At 37.9% G+C, this 24,208-nt stretch overlaps 1 protein-coding gene across 1 annotated transcript in view; it reads left to right on the forward strand.

Annotated features, from left to right (window-relative positions):
• The first annotated feature begins 981 nt into the window (after positions 1–981).
• The window catches only part of LOC113172856 (polycystic kidney disease protein 1-like 2), a 36,884-nt gene continuing 13,657 nt past the window's right edge, over positions 982–24,208 (forward strand). Inside the window, 24 exon segments of the mRNA XM_026375885.1 lie at positions 982–1,285; positions 2,056–2,214; positions 2,296–2,478; positions 6,221–6,331; positions 7,885–8,026; positions 9,287–9,516; positions 9,682–9,704; positions 9,706–9,873; positions 10,900–11,119; positions 11,286–11,425; positions 13,538–13,682; positions 13,853–14,200; positions 14,322–14,464; positions 14,558–14,734; positions 15,387–15,524; positions 15,687–15,827; positions 16,280–16,404; positions 17,051–17,171; positions 17,286–17,417; positions 21,791–21,904; positions 22,260–22,366; positions 22,747–22,789; positions 22,931–23,109; positions 23,536–23,682. Coding sequence (XP_026231670.1) covers positions 982–1,285; positions 2,056–2,214; positions 2,296–2,478; positions 6,221–6,331; positions 7,885–8,026; positions 9,287–9,516; positions 9,682–9,704; positions 9,706–9,873; positions 10,900–11,119; positions 11,286–11,425; positions 13,538–13,682; positions 13,853–14,200; positions 14,322–14,464; positions 14,558–14,734; positions 15,387–15,524; positions 15,687–15,827; positions 16,280–16,404; positions 17,051–17,171; positions 17,286–17,417; positions 21,791–21,904; positions 22,260–22,366; positions 22,747–22,789; positions 22,931–23,109; positions 23,536–23,682 — 3,740 coding nt within the window.

The raw sequence follows: 24,208 nt of genomic DNA on the forward strand, positions 1-24,208 counted from the left end.
TTCTTTTCATAAGTGCACCTCTTGGTTTGACATGCAAGAACGGTACTGTACTGTAAAAGGCTGAAGATTGTGGCCAGTACCACATGATTCTTTGCCATATGGTTGAATTCTGACCCACCGAGCGATCGATGGTACAATCAAACCAGTGCATCGTTGCTTTCAGTGGACTTATTGATCCAAGTGGCTCTGACGCTGGAGAAACCCCAGGAGACGTTTTCAAAAATGTTCCTCTTTTTTTCTCGTCCTTTCTCGTCGATCTTTGGGTGTTTTTGAGGGTGAAACTTAATATTGAGCGGTGTGCGTGAGACATGAGTCAACGGCATTAAGATGGATATTTAGCCAAGTGCAGAATTACGGTCCAGATTTACTTTAGAATAGTCTCATCGTGCTGGAAACACTGGACGAAAAGAGAGAGACACATTATGTTTGGTCATAGTGATGTCATAAATACTGATCCTTTAATGTGTTGGGTTCCTTCTACTTTGACTTTAAAATAATGCAGGAAAATAAGGACTCTAACCCTGTTTCTCTCTTTTACTGGTTGATTGTCAACTTTGAATCTAATTTGTATGATGCTTTTATTTTCATGCATTTTAATTGCATTTTATTATATTTTCTTTCATGTAAAACATAGATTAATGGTGACTTACTGACTGAAGATTGTGTTTTTACTGCAATTGTCACCTAAACTTGCGATCTCACCATCAGGTTGAAACTCCCCCGCATTCTTTTTGTTGCAGCTCTGTTTGGGTACAGTATGGATGCACTCATTGGTTTTTAATAAAGCCCAGCTGTTAAGTAAACAATGTTCCACTGCACCCAGAAAGCAGGTGTGTGGGAGAGGCTTGTCTCAGACCTGTTTAAAAGCATGGTGCAGGTGCAGGTGACTATATCACTACATTCACTTGAATTAATTCACAAATAGGTTTAAATGTATGTTGTGAGACTAACTTTAGTTTTTTTGACATAAAAACATAAAGGATGTGCCGGAAAGTTCTGCACCTGCTGATCCTGGTGACACACAGCTGTCTGGCTCCTGTGGCTAAGGATCTATGTCCAAAAAGCCAGAAAGCTTTCAGAGGCTCCTGCTATGAGTTTGTGGGTCTCCAGCGCTCCTTTTCCAGTGCCCAGGCTTGGTGCGAGCAGAGTGGGGGACACCTTGCATTTATCCCGGATGAAGACATTCAGCACTTCATGCAGAGACACCTGGACCCTGGGAAGGACGTGTGGTTTGGAGTAGCACCATCTGCCTCAACACACCTGCAATATTCTCCGACTGCTGAAGGTAAGAAGGAGATGTGGCAAACAGAGAGCTACTAAACCGTAAGTGTGAACATCTGCTCTCAAGACGTTCTGCAACGCAATGCTTGTGAGAAAGTCACCAGAAGAGACTAAAAATAACAACATAAATATTATTTCACTATTTCCAAACCATTGTAACAGATATAAAAGTTAACATATTACCAATGTTACATACTTACTCACATCTTTAGTTTAGCATCTGTTTAGAGAAGGACAAGAAATCTTGGATTAAATACAGAACAAAGTGTCAGAGGCAGGAGATGGTCTGTTTCTGCTCTTTTAATTGTACATTCTAGAGCAGGTCCTGTAACCTGTCTCTACTGATTAGACACTAGTTAGGCACTGTTGAATAACAGTAATCATCCTGGAAATTATAGTACAATTGGTGCAATTTTGTGTAGGTGCATTCTCACCTTTCTCAGTTTAACAGCTATAGCCTTTTAACTAGCCTTGTACTCTCCGGCAGTAAGTAAGCGAACTGCCTTCACACACACTCACCTCACAAGCTGTAAAAAACATGCACACCGATATTTAATACAGTTTGTATCTTCCATGTTTGAACAGTCAGTGGCCTATCGAGCAACTGTCTGAACAATGTTGGAAAGAATTCTACTTAACAAACACTTCACACACATCATACAACAACAACAACAATAATAAAAAAAACGATATTGAAAATGAAATCTGTCTCACCACAGAGGCTCTTCAGCTCAAACTTTGCATATGTTCAGCAGCGGTTTGTTCCACCCTCAGGGCTTCTCTCTTGGTTGGATGGTTCACATATCACCTATTCAAACTGGGTCAGCAGCCCACAGCAAGGAGCAGCTTGTGGACACATACTGAAAGACTCAGGCTTTAAGTGGGAGGCCGTAAAAGACTGCAACAAAAGGCTGCACTTTATCTGCCAGTTTGGTATGTATTTCTGACTCAAACTTTGAAACAAAAAGCATAAAGTCATAAGGAATTATCACTTTGCTTTTGCATTCCTCCCAGAGTCTGGCAGCTCCATAGTGTGTGCGGGTCGTAACACCACTCTGCAGTGCGCTTCTGGTCAGGTGTTAATGATAGATGCCGGCTTCTATGGTCATAACAATCACCACTGTCGATCCTCTCTCTCCCCATCAATAACATCTGAACATCAGTGCGGCAGGGTGGATGTTGTAGAATCGTTATCAGGTAAAACAGATTTATTTCCATATATTTTTATGTGTGTGTGTGCGTGTGTGTGGTTTTGCATAATTAAGCTTTTATTATGATGTATCAACTGTTATCCAGTCCACAACTTTAAACGGTTTTGCTCAATAAGCAGTTAGTTTTGTAAGATTTCCTCACCTCCTCAACCTGCTCTGATACTCCTCATCAAAGGTTCTGCGCGGATGGAAACTGGGATGAAACTCTATCCACCTTTAAAGGAAGTGTTTGTCAGGTATCACAAAGCATATTGGCTGCATGTGGAACGTTTTTCAAAAGAATGATTAGCCATCAGGACATTTACGGAAGAAAGGCCACATAATAGCTTAAAAGCTTAACAACCTCTAAGATACATAAATGACAGTCATCCATTTTAGAGCAAATATTGACTCATGCATTTAACTGAGGACATGAGCAGATTATCCATCCATTCATTTTTCTAAAACCTCCCATTTAGAATCTCTGGGCACTGCATGTATTGAGTAACACACTGCCCAGGTCAGCAGTTTTACTGCAGTGGATAATGCAGAAAGACAAATACACAGTCAAAGATCTCAGCAGTTAATTCTGAATGCACCTGACCTTCATCTCTTTGAACGCTGGAAGGAAACCCACGCAGATGTTACATGCTCAGCATAAAAAACAGTTTCTTTCAGTCAGACACATTTAATTAGTGTGCACGAGCTGTCTGTACAAACCAGTGCACGGATGGCAGTAGGCAACACTGTTCATATCACAGTGTGGTGCTATCACAACATTTATCAGCTCTGCTGTCGCTCCAGGCTAGGAATTAATCGGTAATCACTCAAACACGTGTGCTCTAAACTGCTTAGAATACTTCGCTTTAAATAGTGAATTCATAAACATAACACGTACATGTGTATACTGCACTTAGATATTATCATGGTGCACTGAACCTAAACATTTTCACATCTCTATGAATAAAACACAATCTCTTGATAGATACTTTAAACATTGGACTAAGTTAGTCTAAGCAGAGTAGCTCAGTTAATTAATTTTTTTCTATGTCATTACAGTATGTCTAGCATTTCCACATAACCTTTAGTTAACTAATGACTTACATGGCACTAATGCAACATTTACACAGTGTCAGCAGATTGGAACAAATGTGATAAAAAACCTGACCAGTGCTTGGGAATGTTCACACATATTTCCAACAAGTTTAGCCTCTGTACTAATCTTGTTGGATACAGGAAATGGCAAGTTCATAAATAGCCATTAGCTACCAAGTTAAACTACATGCAAACAGTGCAGCAATAATTGTTGTTGACATATCTGAATTTGTTGAAGTTCCCCAAGTGATTCCTGATATATCCTGAAATTCCTGATATCTATGACTAGAAATTATAAGTTGGAAGTTATCATGAACAGATCTTTTGCACTGAGCTGATTGGAATATGCTGTTGCTATTGGATGTAAACTGGGCTCTGATGGTACATTTAGGAGTAATGTGCACAGTCTGAATCTAAACTCAGAACATCATCTGCTTATCATTTTAATTGTAGCACTGCTTTCCATAAGTGTTAATATATAATGGCGTCACGATTCCTCCCTTCGCCCCGTCTGTGGGTTTTGTTTTACTTCTGTTGCTCGCTCTCCTGCCACACTCCTATATGGACTTCCTCTTCCTCCAGCTTCCACTCACCGGACTAATTACTCATTCATTTCACCTGTTAGTCTTTGTTTCTTTATAAGCACCCCTCAGTCCTCTGTTAATTGCTGGTTTACACATGGATCTCCTCCACTTGTTTGTCAGTTGGTCTTTGTCACTCAGTCATTTTGGATAACTTTGGACTCTCTGTTTGTTTCGCCCTGGACTGCACTTCAGTTTGTTGGACCTTGGTTTTGTTTGTGAGTACGTCTAGTTTGTCTGTTAGTTTTTGTCCGCGTTAGTGCGTAGTTTTTCAGTTGTCACTTGGATGTCTGTTTATGGTTTTGTTTGTACTTATCCACCGTGGTTTCGAGTCTCTTTAGGTTGATACTTTGTTAGTTTTTGGTAGTTCCCTGTGTCCCCTGCCCTCTTGTTAATAAATAACCCCTGTCTTGTACTCGTTCTCCCTCGTCTGTTTGGCAGTCTGTATCAAATGGTCCATCAGTAAAACCTTGTTTAAATCTATTGATGGTATATATTCACGTGTCACTCTAAAGTGTTTTACAGTATTTAGTAGTTGTAGTTGAGGTGGAGACCAGGGAACAAAGTAAAACTACATTAAGTTAGTGAAGATTGAGTCATCAGAGTTCATCATCAACCTAGAACGTCCTTGGATTGGAGGAGCATCACCTGACATCATGGTAACATGCACCTGACATAGTGACGGCATGTTGGAAATAAAGCACCCATCATTTAGTCTATGCATGGGAGACGATAAGGTTGTGGCACCGAAGTCCAATCACAAGTACACGTATCAAGTGAAAGGTCAAATGCATGTTGCAGAGGTCACTTTTTGCAATTGTATGGTGTAGACAACACAGGAAATTCAACCTCAAACCTGTGCATCATGTATGATCCTGTCTACTTCAACAATACCAACCTTAAAATGGTTGAAATCAGTAAGAATGGAGTACCATCAGAGTTTCTGGTAATAGTGCAGTGCAACACCCACACTACCTGCTAGGTTTTATTATGTATGGTCCAATAATCATTTTGACACCCATGTTTTCATTGTGCAAGCCATTTGGTTGCCATGACGTACGAGATGAACAATTATTGATTGTTAAAAATAAATAAACCAAGATCAAGCTATTTCATTGCAAAGCAAATGAGAAACATTAAATGTGTTCACATTTAGTTTTACACTGACACTGGATACACAGTGACTGAAATCCCCTTCTGAGGGGAAAACAGATGGGTAAATTACACAGAGAACACCAAACTCTGACCATCTTGTCAAGAGATGTGAGCTGGTGCATGGGAACTTGTTGCAGTTTGGCAGAGAGACACCCAAACCAAATGGACCAATGGAAAGCCACCTTGAAACTAGTCCAAAGTGTGGGTGACCCAAATAGACCCTAACAGAGAGTGAGCATGAACCCTGATACAAACACTCATATGCCGATGTGTCTGTTGGTTTTATTTCCTTGTGCTCATATGCCTTGAAATTTTGTTGTACTGTACGTCTGCAAAAAAGCTGGTTAGCACCAGCTATCAGTTAACAAACCTTTGCTTGGTTTGTTAACTTGCTAGGTCTAAAGTGTTCTGTAGGAGTCCAGTCTCTTTATGGCAGCTATCCATTGCTATGTCCAATGGATAGCTGCATAGTGTTTTGAGGGATATCATAAAGGGTTAATCCCACCTTTTGTAATTTAGTGTTATTACAGCACAAGAAAGTAAAGGCATGTTGATAACTTTGAGACCACATCTGTGTGAATACTTCCATGCCTATTGTAAATCAACTCTAAAATTGGTCTCCTTGGCTGTATGGCAGGATGTGTGTGGATGAATGTGAAGTGCTTTGTTGTGTGCTCATGTCAGAAGCAGAACATAAGTGCAGCCCATTTATGATGATGATGATGATGATGATGATAAATGTTGATGACTTAACTGAGTTGTTATTTGAAGGATTGCTGAGTAATGTATTGTTGTTTGCGCACGAACCCTTTTCACAGAAACCCTAAAACTGTTACATGTGGAGCAGGAATTTGTATAACACCATTATCATTAGTGTATGTTATCATTTGCTGACCATGTTCTTCATGTGTTTCTCAGCTCACTGCCATGGCCGTCAGGTGTGCCAGGTTGCTGAAGTATTTAACACCTTTGGTGAACCCTGTCCTGAGCTGGGGAGCTATCTATCTGTGGATTACCACTGCAAAGCTGGTTGGTCATACTGTTCTAATCCCAGCTCAGTTATTAAAGAGCAAATCACACTATTTAATTTAAGTAAAGAATAATCAAGTCTGATTAGATTTTTTAACACTCCAACTAGTTGCTATTAAACTATTGCATAAAAAGAGGTCATTTAAAGATAAACAATTTATAGAACTTGGAAATAGAGCATGTATATTAGTTTCTTGTTTCATGTTTGTAACTTGTTTCAAAATATTTTTGAATGAATGAAGTATTACAATTATTAAAGAACAGGAGTTGCAAGTAGGAGGTTGAGCTAGATGGCGAGTTCCCCTCCAAAGTCCTGTGTGTGGTTAGGATTAGGCTACAAAATCATTTTAGTTAAGGTGAAGGAACAATCATGATTTTTTCCAAATGTATTTTGTTTGACTATTTTTTTCTGAAGTCACTTTCTCTGTTAAGGCAGACTGTAAGCTTTACCTAAACTTAACCAAGTGCTGATGATTCTATAATCTTAAAAAAACCCTGTAGCCACAAAAACGCGTATCAACATTATCAACGCTGATATGAATGTCAATACATGTTTAACTTTCTATGTACCTAAATTAATAACATAATCTCATTATGTTAATACAACACACACAACTGTGTGCTGCACACTAGAGGGTAATGTTTAATCCTAGTGGTCAATTAGAATTTTGCGTCACCCCAGCTGGATGCAGACCATCAAGCAGCTGAGCTGGCAGCTGCTGGCAGTAGCTGAAATCACAAAGACATAACTTAATTCATTTTACATATTTTACAAAACCTTGAGCTTTTACGGTCTTCTGTTTTAGTTAAACATTTATTTCAATGTATTTCTTGGGCTGTGTGTAACATGTTTTCTTTTTCAACAACAGCATAAAAAGACTATTCAGTGGAGTCTTCATTGCAGATACTAAAAAACAAAATAAAGCAAGAATATAATGATCTAATGAACAAAACAAATGCATAATAATAATAATAATAATAATAATAATAATAATAATAATAATAATAATAATAACAGAGTGAAAGTCAGCTTAGTTTTACAGTGGATTGAACTATTACTACCAGCTACATTTTTCTCAAAGAAGTTCCTCATTTTGTGAATTCTTCAAGAACTTTTTTATTCATTGCATCATTTTCATTTCACTATGTCTTTAAAATGTGAATAAATCATTTACTCATTAAAACCATAAACCCCACAAGGCACTATCCATTGACTGCACTTTTCAGGGCTACCCTAAATAACGCTTGATTTAAGAAATAAGATCAAATCATGAGAAGCAGTTACATGTTGTTTTTTTATTTACATATTCACACTTCAATTTATCACAATTTCAATAACTATATTGCTCAATATATCAATATCTTAAAAAGCTAATAAAAAATTAACTAGACGGAACGCATGCAAACTGAAGCAGAAAATGATGAGATAGAGAAAAACACAGTATGTGTTCCTTTACTGTCTGCTGAGATTATCAGGATCTATGCATGTTTGTTTTTTGAATCCCGCATAGTTAAAGACTGCATTTACATTTCTGGTCCTTTTCTCCTCCCAGGCCTCACACTGACAATGAGCACAGTAGCTGTTGTTTTTAATGACATCCACATCAGCGTAAAGTGGCTTTTAGATTTGCCATGTGGAAACAACTGCAGGCTGAGTACTGGAGATGGTCATGTCATTTATTTGGATCCAGAACGGTGAGTATTAAAATGACCATATCGTGTTTAATTTAGCATGACTGTATATTTTATTTTGGGGTACTAGTCTAATATTCCCTATATATGCTAAGAGCTTCTCTGGTCTTGAGACTAAAACGTCGTTTCAAAGTTGTTTATGCCCTTCTTGCGTTAGATCATGTTTTGTTTCAGTGGTGCGCAGCCCCTGGGCTTTGACTCTATAGCAATGGTCCCCAACCCTGGTTCTCATGGCTTACTGTCCTGCTTGTTTTCCAACTGCCTCTGTCCCACCCACTGCTGATTACCTGAATCAAGTGTTTAGAGGCTATGAGAAGCACATGAGAAAACAAGCATCAGCATCTGTGCTTGAGTTCCAGCTTTCGTTGGACCCAAACTCAGATGAGTCCAGCTCCTTTGCTGGCCCCACTCCCAAGCTGGCGGTTGGCCTCGCTAACATGTTACATCAATGCATCTATCAGGTGGTGGAGGTTTTCAGTAAGAACCTGCCTGAACCGCTGCGGTTTATGTTGTGTATGAGGACGTGACCGAGAGCACTCAGTTTAGACAGATGAAAGCGACCTCTTCAGGTGGGCGTTGACAATTCAGTTACTGGCGCAAGGAGGGATGAGACCCATAGATAAGACCTGTAGAGAAAGAGCCATAGGAACTGCACCCAATTCACAGAATCAGCTATCATGCATGACTAACATCACAAGCTACAACAGTGCGTGAAAGATGCAGTGAGTAAATGGTCAGTGTGCGTTATTGATAATTCACCTCATGTTCTTCCTATTATTGTGTATTCATCAACTTGCCTGGAGGAAATTTCATTACATCTGACACAAACATACTTGGATTTATGAATAAACTGATTAGAATAAAAGAATATGATTGAATCTGGCAAAGCAAGATGGTAATTCTACTTTCATACAGTTCCACTGGGGAAAAAAACACATCTTGGCAATAATCAAAAACTAGATGCATTTCAAGTTTAGACTACGCTGTTTTTATGCAAATTGAGAACTGAATGTTTATTCTGAAGTTTCTGTCAGGTGAACATGTGTGAAACTGAATGTTAGATATAAACTTTTATGAAAATTATGACATCAACACGAAAGAAACAGCTGCAGCATATTATCTTCAATTAGCCCATATCTTCAACCCATATTGCCTTGGGTTGAAGATATTATTAGTTTTGTTTGTTTTGTCTGAGGCATACATGCTTTTTTGTGCAGATTGCAAAATGGTTTTGTGTGTGTGTGTGTGTGTGCTTTTTCTCAGGTTGGAGAACGGTGTGGTGCACAAGTACATGCACCCAAGAGCATTTGTTGTGGCAGTTGAATGCATCGGTAATGGCATACACATTACAGTTCAGAAAATAATTACCATTCAAGAGCCTGTCACACAGATTGGTGTCATCGGATGTTATGCTGGAAACCTGTTTTTTCGTGCACCTAACTGCAAAGCCCTATATGGAGAGCCATTTCAAATTCAAATGGAAATAAAAGCAGGTAGGTACCGAGATGACCATAATACAGCCTAATTCATTTTGGCCAATTTGAGAGTGAGTGGAAATATTAGATTGTTGTGTTTGTTTCCCAAAATAATGTTTATTTAAACTGTTGTTCAATGATGTGAACTGTAAGTGTGGTTCTTTTTTTAATTTTTACGTGGAGGTACCAATGTGACGTACAGAATCCAGAAAGGATAAAATGCTGCTGTCCAGTTTATCAGTGGTCAAAGGAAACGTTCCCCACAACATCACATTGACTCGCAAGATGGTGAAACACCTCGGGCCTGGCTGCCACCAGCTGACTCTTTATGCATTTAATATGGTCACATTCCCTGAAGTATCCACTGACCTGCAGGTACATCAGCTAAAGAAAAACTTTTGTCATGATTGCAGTGGTGGTGTATGAAAAGTCTGGAGTTAACATTTTGATAATTTCATTAAGGAGCTGATTGGAGCTAAAGCCATTCTAAATTGGAAATTAAATTTAACCTTTTAATACAGACTCCCATCAGCCCTTTAGTGGCATGTCTGTAAACACCAGAACACAGTGGCTGCATCACCCCTCCAAATTTCATCAAAATCAGTATCATGTATTATCACGAGCTTCAGTCCTGGCGTCCCCATTAGAATAATCAGTGGTAGAATTTTAAAATGTGGAACATGGTGTGACAATGACTCATTGCTCCATTGATTGCCATGTTAAACAGATACAAATTTAAACGTGTGTGCCACTGCAACAAATATTTTGCTTTGTGTTAAATATAGAAGCTTAAAAGCTCTTCTCCAAATAACAGCTACTACTGTGGCACTGGTATCAAAAGTCAACTCATAACCTGAAAGATAAAGAGTGGAATATAATTACTCTTCTTTTTCATTCTGTCCTGTGTTTCATTTTCTTGACTGTCTCTTGTTGAACATTCATGTATTCCTAAATAATAAAACAAAATTATACATCAAACAACTGTACAGCAAACTAATACCATCTGAGGAGATGTGTAAGATATTGTTATTAAAAATCCATAATGATTACATTATGAGTTAAAATAATAGTAATCGCTCCACTACAGCTCGGGAAACACAAATATATGAAAGATACTGATTTGATCTAGGTTAGTGGACCTACTGAACCTACATGGCTTTCAGCTGAACTTGAGAGTGTGCTTTTCCACAAAACAATGGCTGTATATCTTGGCCCTAAGTTAAAAAGAAAGAAGTTATAGATGCACTAATAGATTTCTAATTAATAAAAAGATGTTTTGGGTTCGTCCTTCATCAGAGGAGGATTTCAGATCTACTGTCTGTTACAAAACCTTTCACAGACAAGTGATATGTAAGTCAAACTGCTCCAGTTCTCTGTTTTGCAATTCTTCATATGCTGCAGGTTTGTGTGTTGGAGAAGGTAGCGGGGCTTCAGGCGTCTGTGTTGTCAGAGAGAAATGACTGTATAGACACTCCAGAAATTATGATCGGAGTTTTCCTCGAAAGAGGAGCGCCTGTGCTGCTCCTCTTCTCTATGACAGGATATAACAACAGTTCATTCAGTGAGACCAGAGAAATGAATACGAGGAAGGAAATTTTTCTCATTCCTCAACAAATACAAGGTATGGACGATACAACAAAAACAAGGGTCACATGATATATAGCATGTACATATATATTTATTTTATATTATTTTTTATGTATTTATTTAAGTGTGGGGAGAGAGAAGGAGACAGAGGGAAATAAGGTGATTAATTGCTACTGTTTTAACTGGTTGTCTTGCTGCAGGAACTGTGCAAGTAAAGCTCAGAGCATGGAATGTTTTCTCCTTTCTGGAAGTGGATTTGGTTTCTTCCTGTGGAAAGGATTCAGCTATTAAACAAAATGGTCCCAATGGACATAAGCATCTTGGCTTTCACAAGAGACAAGTAAGATGTTTTTACTCATATTTTAAGAACAAATACTTACCTCTTTCTTTTATCTGTCTCGGTTTTTGACAGTGTACACGTTACTAATCTTAAAATATTGTGTTCGTTTTCATTTCCAGAGAAAAAAACATGTTAGAGTTGTCAGATCTTCAATTAATATAATTGCAACACCCTCATCGTCAGTACCTACCAGAAATACAAACATTACACTTTCCATAAGTAACCCATCCCAACTAAATGGCAACAACAAACAATACCAATGGTCATGCAGTAAGGATCATGATTTTCTTCTAATTGTTTATTTCATTTAGAGAGATCATATCCTTAATGTTTACTATGTTAGTCTTCAACACAGAACTATAATGACTTACCTTGTTGATTCACAGAAAATCCCTGTAAATGTCAAGGACCATTTAATGGATTGAATTACACCATTACACAAGCCTGCTTACCAGATCCATATCAATTTAATAAGTATTATTTTGATGTGACAAATAAAAATATTAACGTGGGACCAATATGCATCATCTTTGCTCCCATGACTAACGTGCCATATTGGCTGAGGTACTTTTTTTCTCCTTTGGTTTTTTGATTCTTAATCTGATTGAGAGGATTTTTATACAGTGGCAAGAAAAACTTCATCTAACTCACAACAATACATAAATACAGTCTGCTGAAAATAATAATACACAAACATTGTATGTTTTCATGTTTTTATTGATCATAAAATGTAAACATTCACATTTCAGGGTGGAATAAGTATGTGAACCTTTGGACTTAATAACTGGTTGACCCTTCTTTGGCAGCAATAACGTCAACCAAACGTTTCCTCTAGTTGCAGATCAGACCTGCACAACGATCTGGAGTAATTTTGGACCACTCCTCTTCACAAAACTGTTTAAGTGTAGCAATATTCTTGGGATGTCTGGTGTGAATGGCTCTCTTAAGGGTATGCCACACCATTTCAATCGGGTTGTGTGTTTTTTTCCAAACAACTACATTTGGGTTTCATCTGTCCACAGAATATTTTGCCAGTAGTGCTGTGGAACATCCAGGTGCTGTTTTGCAAACTTCAAATGTGCTGCAATATTTTTTTTGGACAGCAATGGCTTCCTCTGTGGTGTCCTCCCATGTACTCCATTCTTATTTAATGTTTTCCTTATTGTAGATGTGTCACCAAAAATGTTAGCATATGTCATGAGATTTCTGTAAGTCTTTAGCTGACACTCTAGGATGCTTCTTTACCTCATTCAGCATTCTGCGCTGTGCTCTTGCAGTCATCTTGCAGATGACCACGCCTAGGGAGAGTAGCAACAGTGCTGCAATAGTAAACCCAAAACTGGTGTGTGTTCTTAAAGGGCAGGACAGCTTTCAGTAACACATCCAATATCATCACACTGATTGGACTCAAGGTTGGCTCACTCCTGGCTCCAATTAGCTCTTGGAGAAGTCATTAGGCTAGGAGTTCACATACTTTTTCCACCCTGCACTGTGAATGTTTACATTTTATGTTCAATGAAAACATGAAAACATATGTTTGTGTACTTTTCAGCAGATTGTATTTTTGTATTGTTGGGACATGAAGATCAGAGCACATTTTATGACCAATTAATGCAGAAAACAATGAAATTCCAAAAGGTTCACAAAGTTTTTCTTGCCACTGTACATTAGAAATCTATACTAAATAAATAGTAAAGTGAAGCATGAACATTTTTGAAACTACTAATGCGAGTGTTATTGGAACAAAGACTAGAGAACAATAAGTAAAATGGATAAAGTAGAGCAGAAACAGGCTGTTTTGCTTGCGTTATACCCCTGTATCACCTTTTTGAGATGTAAACATACTAGTTGTGTGTTAACCAATTTGTGTATGTATTTGTTGTATCATAGTCTCCAATGTACTCAAGGCTGTGACCCGGTAAACAAGAACACAGATGCAAAATTTAAACTGCAGTGTCAGGGAAATCAACTGTGTCAAAATATTGTGTGGAACACTGACATCCTAAATGACAAAGATTGGCCGGTAAGTGTGATAAATGAAATCTCAAATATTAGTACTGTTAGACAAAAGTGCTGTTGACTTGAATAAGTGACATGTACATTTATTTACAGGATGAGACAAAGAGCTGCTACCAAGACGCAAAATTAAGGCCACTTCAAGTCAAACAGAATGGCGGGACTGAATTTACTGTAAGCCAAAATGATATTAAGAAGGCCATATCTATGCAGCAGAATATCACTGTTGTAATATATTCTGGTGCGTATACCTATATGTTTTTTTCACCTTATTTGCATTATTGTAGCTGTACTGTTTCAATTTAAAGTAGCTGGTTGTTAATTTTCACAGTTTTTTTATTAAGATTCACAAAATTGCAAAACAGTACCTTTGTCTCTTTCACAATTTTCCTTTTTCTTTTTACACTAAAGGGGGTATTGCACCTATTTACACAACATATACCATAAACACATCACCATCTACAGACAGTCAAGGTCCAAATCCAATTACTACCACCAAACAACCAGTTTTCAGTGTTATGACAACCAAAGCTGGAAGCACTGGAGGAAAAACAACCACTGCTCATCCTGACACGATCACTGCCAACACTGCCAACACTGGCACCACTAGCACCAGACATACAACTTCACCAGCAACTACTTTAGACAACTTCTCATGTAGCATATCACCTTCAAATGGAACAGTTCTGGATGCTTTCAAAATAACTTGCCAGACCAGCTTTCCCTGTCCTAAATGTCACTATTGTTTTAAAATCAAGAGTAAGTATTCCAGCGTTGCTAAATGTTTCAATAACAGACATCTGTAAAATCAATATTCTCAAGTACATTTGATGAATATACTAATCTATCTTATTTATTTTATGTGTTCGGAAATTGTCAGACAAATATCGACGTTGCGGTACGAGCAGTGAACAGAGCTCTGTCTTCCTTCCTCTTGGAGACAAAGATACCAACTACAGCCTGTTAATCACAGCAACTGTACAACATGGCAGCTTTGTAGCTAGAACCAGTGTAACTACACAGGTTAGTCAAAAACGCAATGATTACACATAGATATTGACAGAAATGCTCTAAATACTTAAAGAGTGCTTTAAGAAAATGACCTTTTCTCCTCAGGTGAAGGATTCAACAGCAGCCTCAGCAGATGTTCTTGGTGCTTCAGTAGAAAGTGTTGTGGGTCAGCTCAAAGATCAAGGTCTACTGTCAGGAGAAACTGTGGGACAACTCATGGGTTCAGTGGCCAGTGAACTGAACAGTCAATCTAGTGAATCAACACAAGCGGATAGACAGAAGGTAAAGCCAGACAGCAAGATATGATTAAATCAACAGTGAAATAATGTCTGGCAGAAGTATTGACTCAAGGCTGATACCAGAGCGTGTTCGTTATGTTTAACACTGAATAAGCAACAACACTGAATCAACATCTAAAAGGGTGCTGGGATTCAATTTTAGTTTAGCGATTTCATACACTGAAACAATGTTGAAGCTAACTTAATGACAAGCAAACGTTTTTTACCAGAAGGTTGTCAGTTTAGGCTGTGCACCAGAAGGATTCAAATCTGGGTATAAGACAAGTGAAAAGTAGCGCTTGTCCTTTCCTCATTGACATCACTGTAATATCACATCATGTTGTGGCACATTTAATAGTGAGTATGAGTATTATCTTGTCGGAAAATCTTGAACTAGATCTAATTCAATTATTTAGTCATTTATCTTGTCAAAACTGTCACACTGCATGCTTTAATTACTCTTTTCCTGTCTTCTTCTGATGGTCAGTAAATAACTCCAATCCTGACAATAGATATGTCATTTGGTTGAGTTGTGTTTTGAGAAGGTAGCAGGGCTTCAGGCGTCCGTGTTGTCAGTGAGACCAAATGTTGTGTTGCCGTTAAACCCAATAGCAAATATTTCACAGAATGCACGTAAATGTTTTTGTCTTTTAAAGCTGCGTGGGCTAATGCTGAACATTATGACTGACACGGTAAAAGAGGCTCCCATCAACAGTCCGCAAGAAGTTCAGGCGATGGCTGGAGGACTCTCTGCTCTCGTTCAGAACGGCAATGAACTCAGCTCCTCAGCTCAGGTGCTCCGCTTTAAACATAGGCCTGTACATGACATGTAAACTGTATGTGTATTTTAGAGTAAAATATCAGTACTGCCTTTGATTATAAATATGGTTATTACTGCCATAATGCCTCCCAAAACATGGCTATATCTTATTGTGAGATTTGATTCCCACCTCCAGGAGCAGGCTTCATTGCTATTTGTGAACCTAAGCTCATCTATCCTCTACATGGATGTTAACAAAACCGAAGAAAATGAAATAAACAATGCAGCCAACCTCATTGTGGAAGGAGCAAGCAATATCCTAGACTATTCTTCCAATGTAAGTCGTCTAACACTGAGGCCCGCATTGATGGGATTACTTCTCTGGGGTAGGTTTGGTGATGTAAATGTGATTTTGCTCATCCCAGGAGTATTCATATTTCTCAGCTGCATTCTGTTTTTTGGCATGCTTGTTGATTCTTTATTTGCTTCTAATCCAGACAAACATCTGGTAGTCTAAAAGTGTAAATTATTTTTTTTACATTAAGAGTGGTTATTGAGCTCCTTTAGCTTGGTGCACAATGTGAGTACTGTGTAAGAATGCTCATTTGAGCTTTTGTCTATTACTAACTGACTAAATGTCAGTTACACAAGTTTTCAGTGACCAGAAGCATGGCCAGGGACTCAGCACCCATTTTCCCTGGGATATACCGTACATCTAAATGTATGTCTGAAATTGCAGACAAAACAACAACCTCTTCTCTGCCATAAATTCTGCTTTATCCTTTGCAGAAAAACATCTCTGCTGCTCTTCTTAATGCTCTGTACAATATACAGAGTGCACTGTTGGCTTTCAAAGACACTAATGAGGAGCCCACTATTATCCAACAAGATAATATTGCTGTTTTTGTCATGAGGTAAGTCCCAAGCCAGGTACAATCCATAAAGTAGTTTCAGTAACACACGCTTAACTGCTCTAAGGTGTCAGATGGGAAGAATTATCCCTCTCTCATGTTGGAACAGTAACGTACAGCAACAGGTTAGCTTTACCATTGTCTCCAGCATCACATTACAGTAAATTAAAAACAGAGTTTGAAACATATTTTTACTAAAGCCTTTTTTGAAGAAAGTGAAACGCTGCCACATTAAGAATTTTATACTACTTCTTTGACATTAACCTGATCCTGAATCTTAATTTGTCTTGTAGATGTGCTGATAGATTTACCATTGGACAGAGTCTCATCTCTTTTTCTCCCAGTCCACCAGTTATGCTGTGAATTGTTAATGTTGTACATTTAGCAGGCAGCTAATGCCAAGCTAGGAAATGAATTATAAATAAAATTCTTTACAGATGAGGCAGTTACTGTTTTGAGGATACTGCTGAATACTGCTTTCCCAAAATTAATTAAACAAGATTTCTATGTCTAATGTCATTAACCATACTTTTTTGTGTGTGTTGCTTGTTGCTCATAGTCCTTCATAACTTTTTACAACCACTTACCCTGACCCAATTTGTTATTGCTCATCTTAATTCTTTCTTTATCCGTTTATGTTTTCTCAAAGAGTGAATCCAGGAAGTTTGAACACAACGTCCATACATATCCCCAACTGTACCTGCCCCTCATTTTCTCTTCCAACATTACCCTCCACACTGCTTCCTTCAGAAGATCCAGTAGATATCCGTGTAAGTTGGCAGACATGTTGATGTATTAGATCCATGTTTTTCTCAATTTTGTCTCAAAGAGTCTGACTTGTTATCAGGCTTTGAACCAATATTCCTCTGTTAATGTATTTACAGATGCTGAGTTTAAATAAAAATCCATTTTCCTGGAATGGGAGTGGGAACATTAGTGGCCCAATAGGAGGTCTGACCCTCACAACAACAGATGGCTCCAGCATCCCTGTGGAAAAACTGAGTAAGGATATTGAGGTCAGTGCAGCAAAGATGCATCATCGGAGGACTACTGCACTCTTTTGTTAAGAGCTTAGTCTCTGTGGGGACAAATCATTACTTTATCTTAAGAAAAACACACTTCATGGTGCTTGTACTAGAAAAAGCATTCTGTGAAATGAATAGTCTGATATTGTGTAGTGGACAAGCTCTATGTTATGTGAGTATTTTATTTATAGTATATTAAATATAGCACTTAGTGTGTCCTGTTTCAAATGGAAACATTTTACACAAATAAAACCTAAGATTTAAGGATTTATTTATTGGTGCATACATGTTCACCAGCTCCCTTGATGGTCCTATCAGTGCACAAGACAGCAATCAGGCAACAGAGCAGTACAAAGAAACTATTCCAATGCATTCCAAAAAGCCTCTGACCAGCCCCAATATTAGTATTATTGTGCCTATTACAGGATTTGGTCTCCTAAATGTTAGATCCCTCTCTAACAAGGCATCTCTCTTAAATTACCTTATCCTCTTATAGAATATAGACTTCTTTTTCCGAAATGAAACCTGGCTGAGGATAGGTGAGTGTATCCAGTTGCAAGAGTTCTGCCCCCCTAATTGTATTTATTTTGACTCCCCTGGATTAAGTGGTCAGGATGGTGTTGTTGTTGTGGTCTTTAAAAATCTATTCAAATGCTCATTTCTTACTCTTAAACAGGTTAACAGCTTTGAAGCTCTGTCGTTTCTGCTCTGTTCCAGTATGTTGTACTGTAAAAGCAAACAGTAGCTTTTTATCAGAATTCTCTGACTATGTTGCTGATGTTGTTGTTACATGTAGGTATGATAAAGTAGTTATTGCTAATGATACAAATTCGCCAGTGAATGGACCCTTGATTTGATATTCACTTTAGGATTGACTCTAAACTCCATAAAGGATCATAAATGTGTTTTATTTGATAATTGTCTCAATCCAACCACTATACCACAAAATATCACTGTTAAATGTCTTCTATTTAACAGCCGGTCAGCAGCAAAGTTCACTAGTACCTTTCTTGAGGTATGTCTTGTGCATCACGTGTTAATGATATCATCAACCTTTTTAATAATATTTGTGACTTTGCTCTAGAAGCAGCTGCTCCCTTAGGGTTTACCAATGTGTTCCGTAAAGCTACCAACAAACAGCCTTGGATAGATGTCAGCTGAGTGTAGGAAAGCAGAGCGGAGATGGAAGAAAACTGGTGCATTATGATCCTACAAAAGACTCACTACTCCACTTCGATACGATTGTAAAGAAGGCCAGAGCTAAATACTTCTCAGACCTGACCACTGCTCATGCAATTATTTTATAATTGCATGTGTGCAACCTCTTTTTAAAAAAACCTGGACTATATGCCTCTCCTTGAAAACTACAGACCAGTCTCCTACTATCTTTCAGATCTAAGATTTCAGGAAAGTACATGTCCAAACACTTCTTCTTAGCTGCATTTTTGATTAATAATCTGGTTTTCACAAACATCACAGCACAGAGACCGCTCTACTAAAAGTAACTAATGGTATTTTTTGGCTTCTGACGCTGTGTAAACATTGTGTTCCTTTCCATTGCTACACTGATGACACTCAGCTGTACTGTCCCTTTAAGGCAGGGGCGTCCAATCCTGGTCCTCGAGGGCCACTATCCTGCTGGTTTTCCAACTATCTCTGCCTTACCCACTGCTGATTACCTGGACCAGGTGTGTTCAGCCAATCAGAAGCTATAAGTGCAAGGCAGGTTGAAAAACAAGCTGGACAGTGGCCCTTGAGGACCGGGAATGGACACCCCTGCTTTAAGGCCTCTGACCATGGAAGGTTGAGTTCCTTACATAAGTGTATAAATGAGTTAAACAAATATGAGGATGTATTGCAGTTGAATTATAACAAAACAAAAATAGTTGTTATCATCCACAACATGTAGCCAAGTCTTGGCGTTTGGTTTGATAGTAAATTAAACTTTGAGCATCATATCAAAAAGCTTTTTCAGACATGTTTTTATCACCTCAGAAATATCTTCAAAATATGTTGAACTCTATAATTTCATGATACAAAAACAATTTTACATGCATTTACTTCCACACGCCTTGACTATTGAGCTGTTCAGTTAGAGCCCCCGAACACTGAACAACTTAAAATAATATCAGCTGACTCAGCAACACCTTTTAAATCTCTCCTGAAAACATGCCTCTACAGGCGAACCTTTCCAGATATCCTTCCTCTCCACTGTTACCTAGTGCCTGCTCAACCTTGAATTGCTGTCCTAAATGTGTTATAAGTTTCTTATTTGAAGCACATTGTAACACGTGTTTAGAAAAGTACTGTATATATGATAATATGTATTATTGTTATTATTATTATTGTGTTTGAGTAGCATTGATGCATCAGCCAGTCTGTACTGTGTGTTCAGTGTGCCATCTCTAATTGGAGTGGAGTCACATAGTGTGATTAAACGCAATGGACTGCGATACAGAAGGGGTCTCACCAATATGAAAGTGGTTATGATTACTAGGTTCTTACAGTTTGATTTATGCGGTGCTAATTAACAGTGAAGGAGACAGCAAACTGGAAACATTTCACACAGCTCCATTTTCATACTACTCAACTTAATTTAATTTGTTCCTCATATCAAGGCAGCAACTGCGTACGCCATACTCTTTAATGAGTCTGGAAAAAGACGTATCACAAGATGTACTTGTGACGTCCCATCACTAGCATCATGTGCTGGCATTGAATCACAACCAGAACAAAATCAGTCATTCTTTTTCTTAAGATCGCTGGTCAGGACTCTCCAATCTATAATAAATGAACTGAGTGTTCCCACCACCATGAGACTTGCACTGAGTTTAAAGAGGACTGGAGGCGTTGGCGCTGTCAGCAACGCGTGTCATCAGTCAATAATACACCCACCTTTAATACATGAGAGGAAATTCTTACTCATCCCACTCAATATCCCATGAGAGCATGTGTACTGAATGCTGTGAGCATAAAAAAAAACTTTCATTTTATATTTTAATTTACCAGAATAGAATAAAGTACATAGAATACTGGAATGAACACCGAATAATGCTTTACACCTGGCTGCAACTAAAAGGCTGAGTTACCAAACCCGTACATTATTTTAGCCTCTAGGAATAATTCAGTAGGATTTCAGACTAATACAGGGACTAAAACCTAAAATACTATGAGTAAAATCTGCATATGATTTAGAGCCAGATCAGACAATTGTAAGCAACATGATTGGCATCAAAAAGCTAAAAGCTTAATTACATTGAACCAACTAAAAAACGGTTATGTTACTGTTGAGTTCTGATTAGGTTACTTACATGTCCTGTGGCTCGGCTGAACTTTGGAGTGCATTATGCACACAACATGGCCTTTTTTCTTGGCAATATTGTTGGAAATACTGTACATATAACATATCAATGCTGTATGAACACCAGCTTCAAATGCTTTATTAGCAAGGCAGAGGCTCTGGGTTCACATTCTCAGTCTTTGCACTTTACCAGGACGTGTTTCTGCTTTTCTATGAAATACACCACCAGGTAATAGAAAGCAACCTCTCTGCTTTCCACTGAGTCGTTTTGATAGGGTGTTAATAATTACATTTACTGATTGCCATCTTAATGAACTGAGCTTGCTGTTGTGGCCTGTCCGTCAAGCATCATGCTGCATATTGCTGATTGTTGTTGGAAAAAAAAAAATGTTTGTATTAAATGTTCTAGTGCCATTGAAAAAAGAGAGATGGCTCAGTTGTGCAGTGTTAGTCTACTTAACATCAGAAGCCTGAGGTAACTGAAATATTATCTTAGTATATTTTAATGTGATAGTTTAAAACGATAATGTGCTTGCAAATAAAAGCTTTATATCTATAAAATAAAGTAAGTATAACAGTTTTCCTACGGTGTTTGCACAATGTGGTGTCTCCTTCACAGTCTGTCTTTATGGACATTGCACTTCTAACAAAAAAAACTTAATTAAGTAAGTAAGATAATTGATATTAGATGAAGTCCTGTCCACAGGAGCAGAGTTTCAGAAATTGAAACTCACTTCAGCAAGTTTGTGCAGCTAGTGGAAGTGAGTTTCTGTTGCACAAACGCTGTTGTCAAGTCAAGAATGTGTAATAAAATAAGTTAGCAAGTGTTATTTGTTTTTATTTTTTACCAACTTCTCAGAATAGTTGTGAACTGACTGAAATATGAACATGTAACATGGCATTTTCTATTCTGTTTATGCTGTTACCCACTTACTACCTGAATAATTTGCACTGTAATAAATATGCACGTAATGCCCAAGTGTTTTATTACATTGCTAAAATACCAAAGTTGTTAAGAATTGTTTTACATTTATGGATAAATTATGACCCTATATTTGTACAGATTCTCTTGCCCAAGCCTGTTGGAGAGCAGGTGAACATCTCCATTTTGGACCTCGGGAACTACAGCACGACAATCATAGACGTTCCCTCTGCTGATGATGTGCTGTTGTTAAAGGTCCAGTAAAATGTTTTATCTCTAACTTCTAAAACATGGTTAAAAAAAGATTTTCATATAGTTTTTGTTGACTGTGTTGATATGGAGAGTTTTATTTCAAATTCTGTACAAACAGTATTTCGGTGGGATATAGTACAACATTAGTCGTTCAGATATGTAAAAGTTCATACTGTTTGCTTGAACACTACTGTAGTAATGTTGTTGCATTTTCTTCAATTATGACTTTTCTTAATTAATCTTGTCTTTAATCTGCTCTGAAGCAGCGATGTTGTTTATTCTAGTTCTGTCTTGCTTTTTTGGCTGCACCAACTTTTTAGGAATTTTGCTTTGGATTATATTGATATATCTTTTAAAGATGATACCTTCAAAGGATCCATTACCCTTCAAACTGTTCCTAGGTTACATGGCCTATCCCACTGAGACCAATTATGGGCTGAGAGAATTAATTTTCTCTGATGAAAAGTACACTACCATTAATTGAATAGTCTAAACGTATGTCCCACATAAAGATGAGGTTGGAGGAACTCTGCGATAAAATGATGTTGGCATGCACAAACCAGCAGGTTTATGGCAGGACAGCACAAAGGAAGATGCTGCTTACTAAAAAGAACATTGCTGCACGGCTGAAGTTTTCCAAAGAGCACATGTGAAGATCACATACTTCACATACTTTTTTACTTTTTTGCCAGAAGTATTTTCCATGACACTCAAAATTGAGCTCTAGTGCATCCTGTTTTCACTGATGATTTAGAAGAGTTTACACTTGTCTATATAAAGTCCCACAGTTAACAGTGCATGTCAGAACACAAACCAAACAATGAAGTCCAAGGAATAATCTGTAGACCTCAGACACCGAATTATACCCAGGCACAGATCTGGGAAAGGGTATAGACATTAGAAAACATTCAGACATAACAAAATGTGGAAAAAGTTAAGCACTGTCAATACTTTCTGGATGCATTGTACATGGAGGTAAAGTTAGTAGTTTAGTTTCACTGTTGGAATTGTTTTTTTCTGAACTGTTAGGTAATAATAACCCTGCTGGGCACAGAAGGAAACAGTGAGCCACACCACTTGACGGATCAAAAGAAACGTTTGTTTGAGCGAGGTGCAGTGGACGTGTTCCTCCTAACTACACCCTTCTCTCTGGGAGAGCTGCAAGCCATCAGGCTGTGGCACAATAACTCAGGGAGACATCCTGCCTGGTAAGCAAATACAGACATGTCACAGTCAACCAAAAGACTGAAGAATATCCTGAAAATGTTCTTTTCTTGAGTCATGATATTTCTTGCAATCCTGTTCTGATCTACTGTAGACCACTGTAAACGCTGACACTAATGCGAGAATAGTATTTCTTGACTGACAATTATCCTGACATTAGTGCTCCAAAGAAGAAGATGGTCATCTACTGTTATTTTAGTATTCCTACAGACGCTGCTGAATATTTTTGCCCTCTTTGAGCTCTGTTTAGTTACCTATTTTGTCATTTTGGTGTAATGTCTTTGTGTTGCTTTTCACTCTTCTACTAGAACATAATCTTTAGATATATAGTGCAGAAAGGCCATTTTAAGTACAGTATATGTAATTCAAAAGTTGCTGATGCTTACATTTACACTGCTGCTTTTCCTTAGGTTTGTAGGCAATGTCGTGGTGCAGGATTTACAGACAAATCAGAAATGGCATTTTCTATGCAACTCCTGGCTGGCTATAGACATGGGTGCTTGTTCCCTCGATAAGGTTTTTCCTGTCTCAACAGAGATGGATTTAAAAAGGTTCAGGTAAGATAAAAGCACTGAGGCACAAAATGGGATTTTGCATTTGAATGGTTTGAGTATGGCTCAATTGCAATGTAATTGCAATAGCTGGTTTGGATTTTAGTTCAAATAATGGCAAGTTTACTGCAAGCTCGACTTTTGAAATATGACAAAGCAATGGGCAGAAAGTAGGCTCTGTAGGAGACTTGCAGCGTTTGAAAAATCTGCCAATGTTTGTGCATTTTCATTCATGGCAGTAGAAGAAATAAGAAGTAAATTGAAAGGAATATTTCTAGGGTTAGTTGCAGGAATGCTTAAAATAGGCAACCATAACCCAGACAGTCGTGAAATACATTTTCAGCCCAGCCTTATTTTAGTTATGTATTAAATATATTGTCAAGGGAAAAAAATGATGAAAAGATTCAAATCAACAGAATGACTCAGACTAGACGTAGAATACTATTTTTTTTTACCATTTTTTAATTGTACCTAATTAAACAACATTTAACTAGTTAAATAGTTAAATCACAGACCAGCTGCAATCATTGAA

This window comes from Anabas testudineus, chromosome 21, assembly GCF_900324465.2.
Source record: "Anabas testudineus chromosome 21, fAnaTes1.2, whole genome shotgun sequence".
NCBI classification, from domain to species: domain Eukaryota; kingdom Metazoa; phylum Chordata; class Actinopteri; order Anabantiformes; family Anabantidae; genus Anabas; species Anabas testudineus.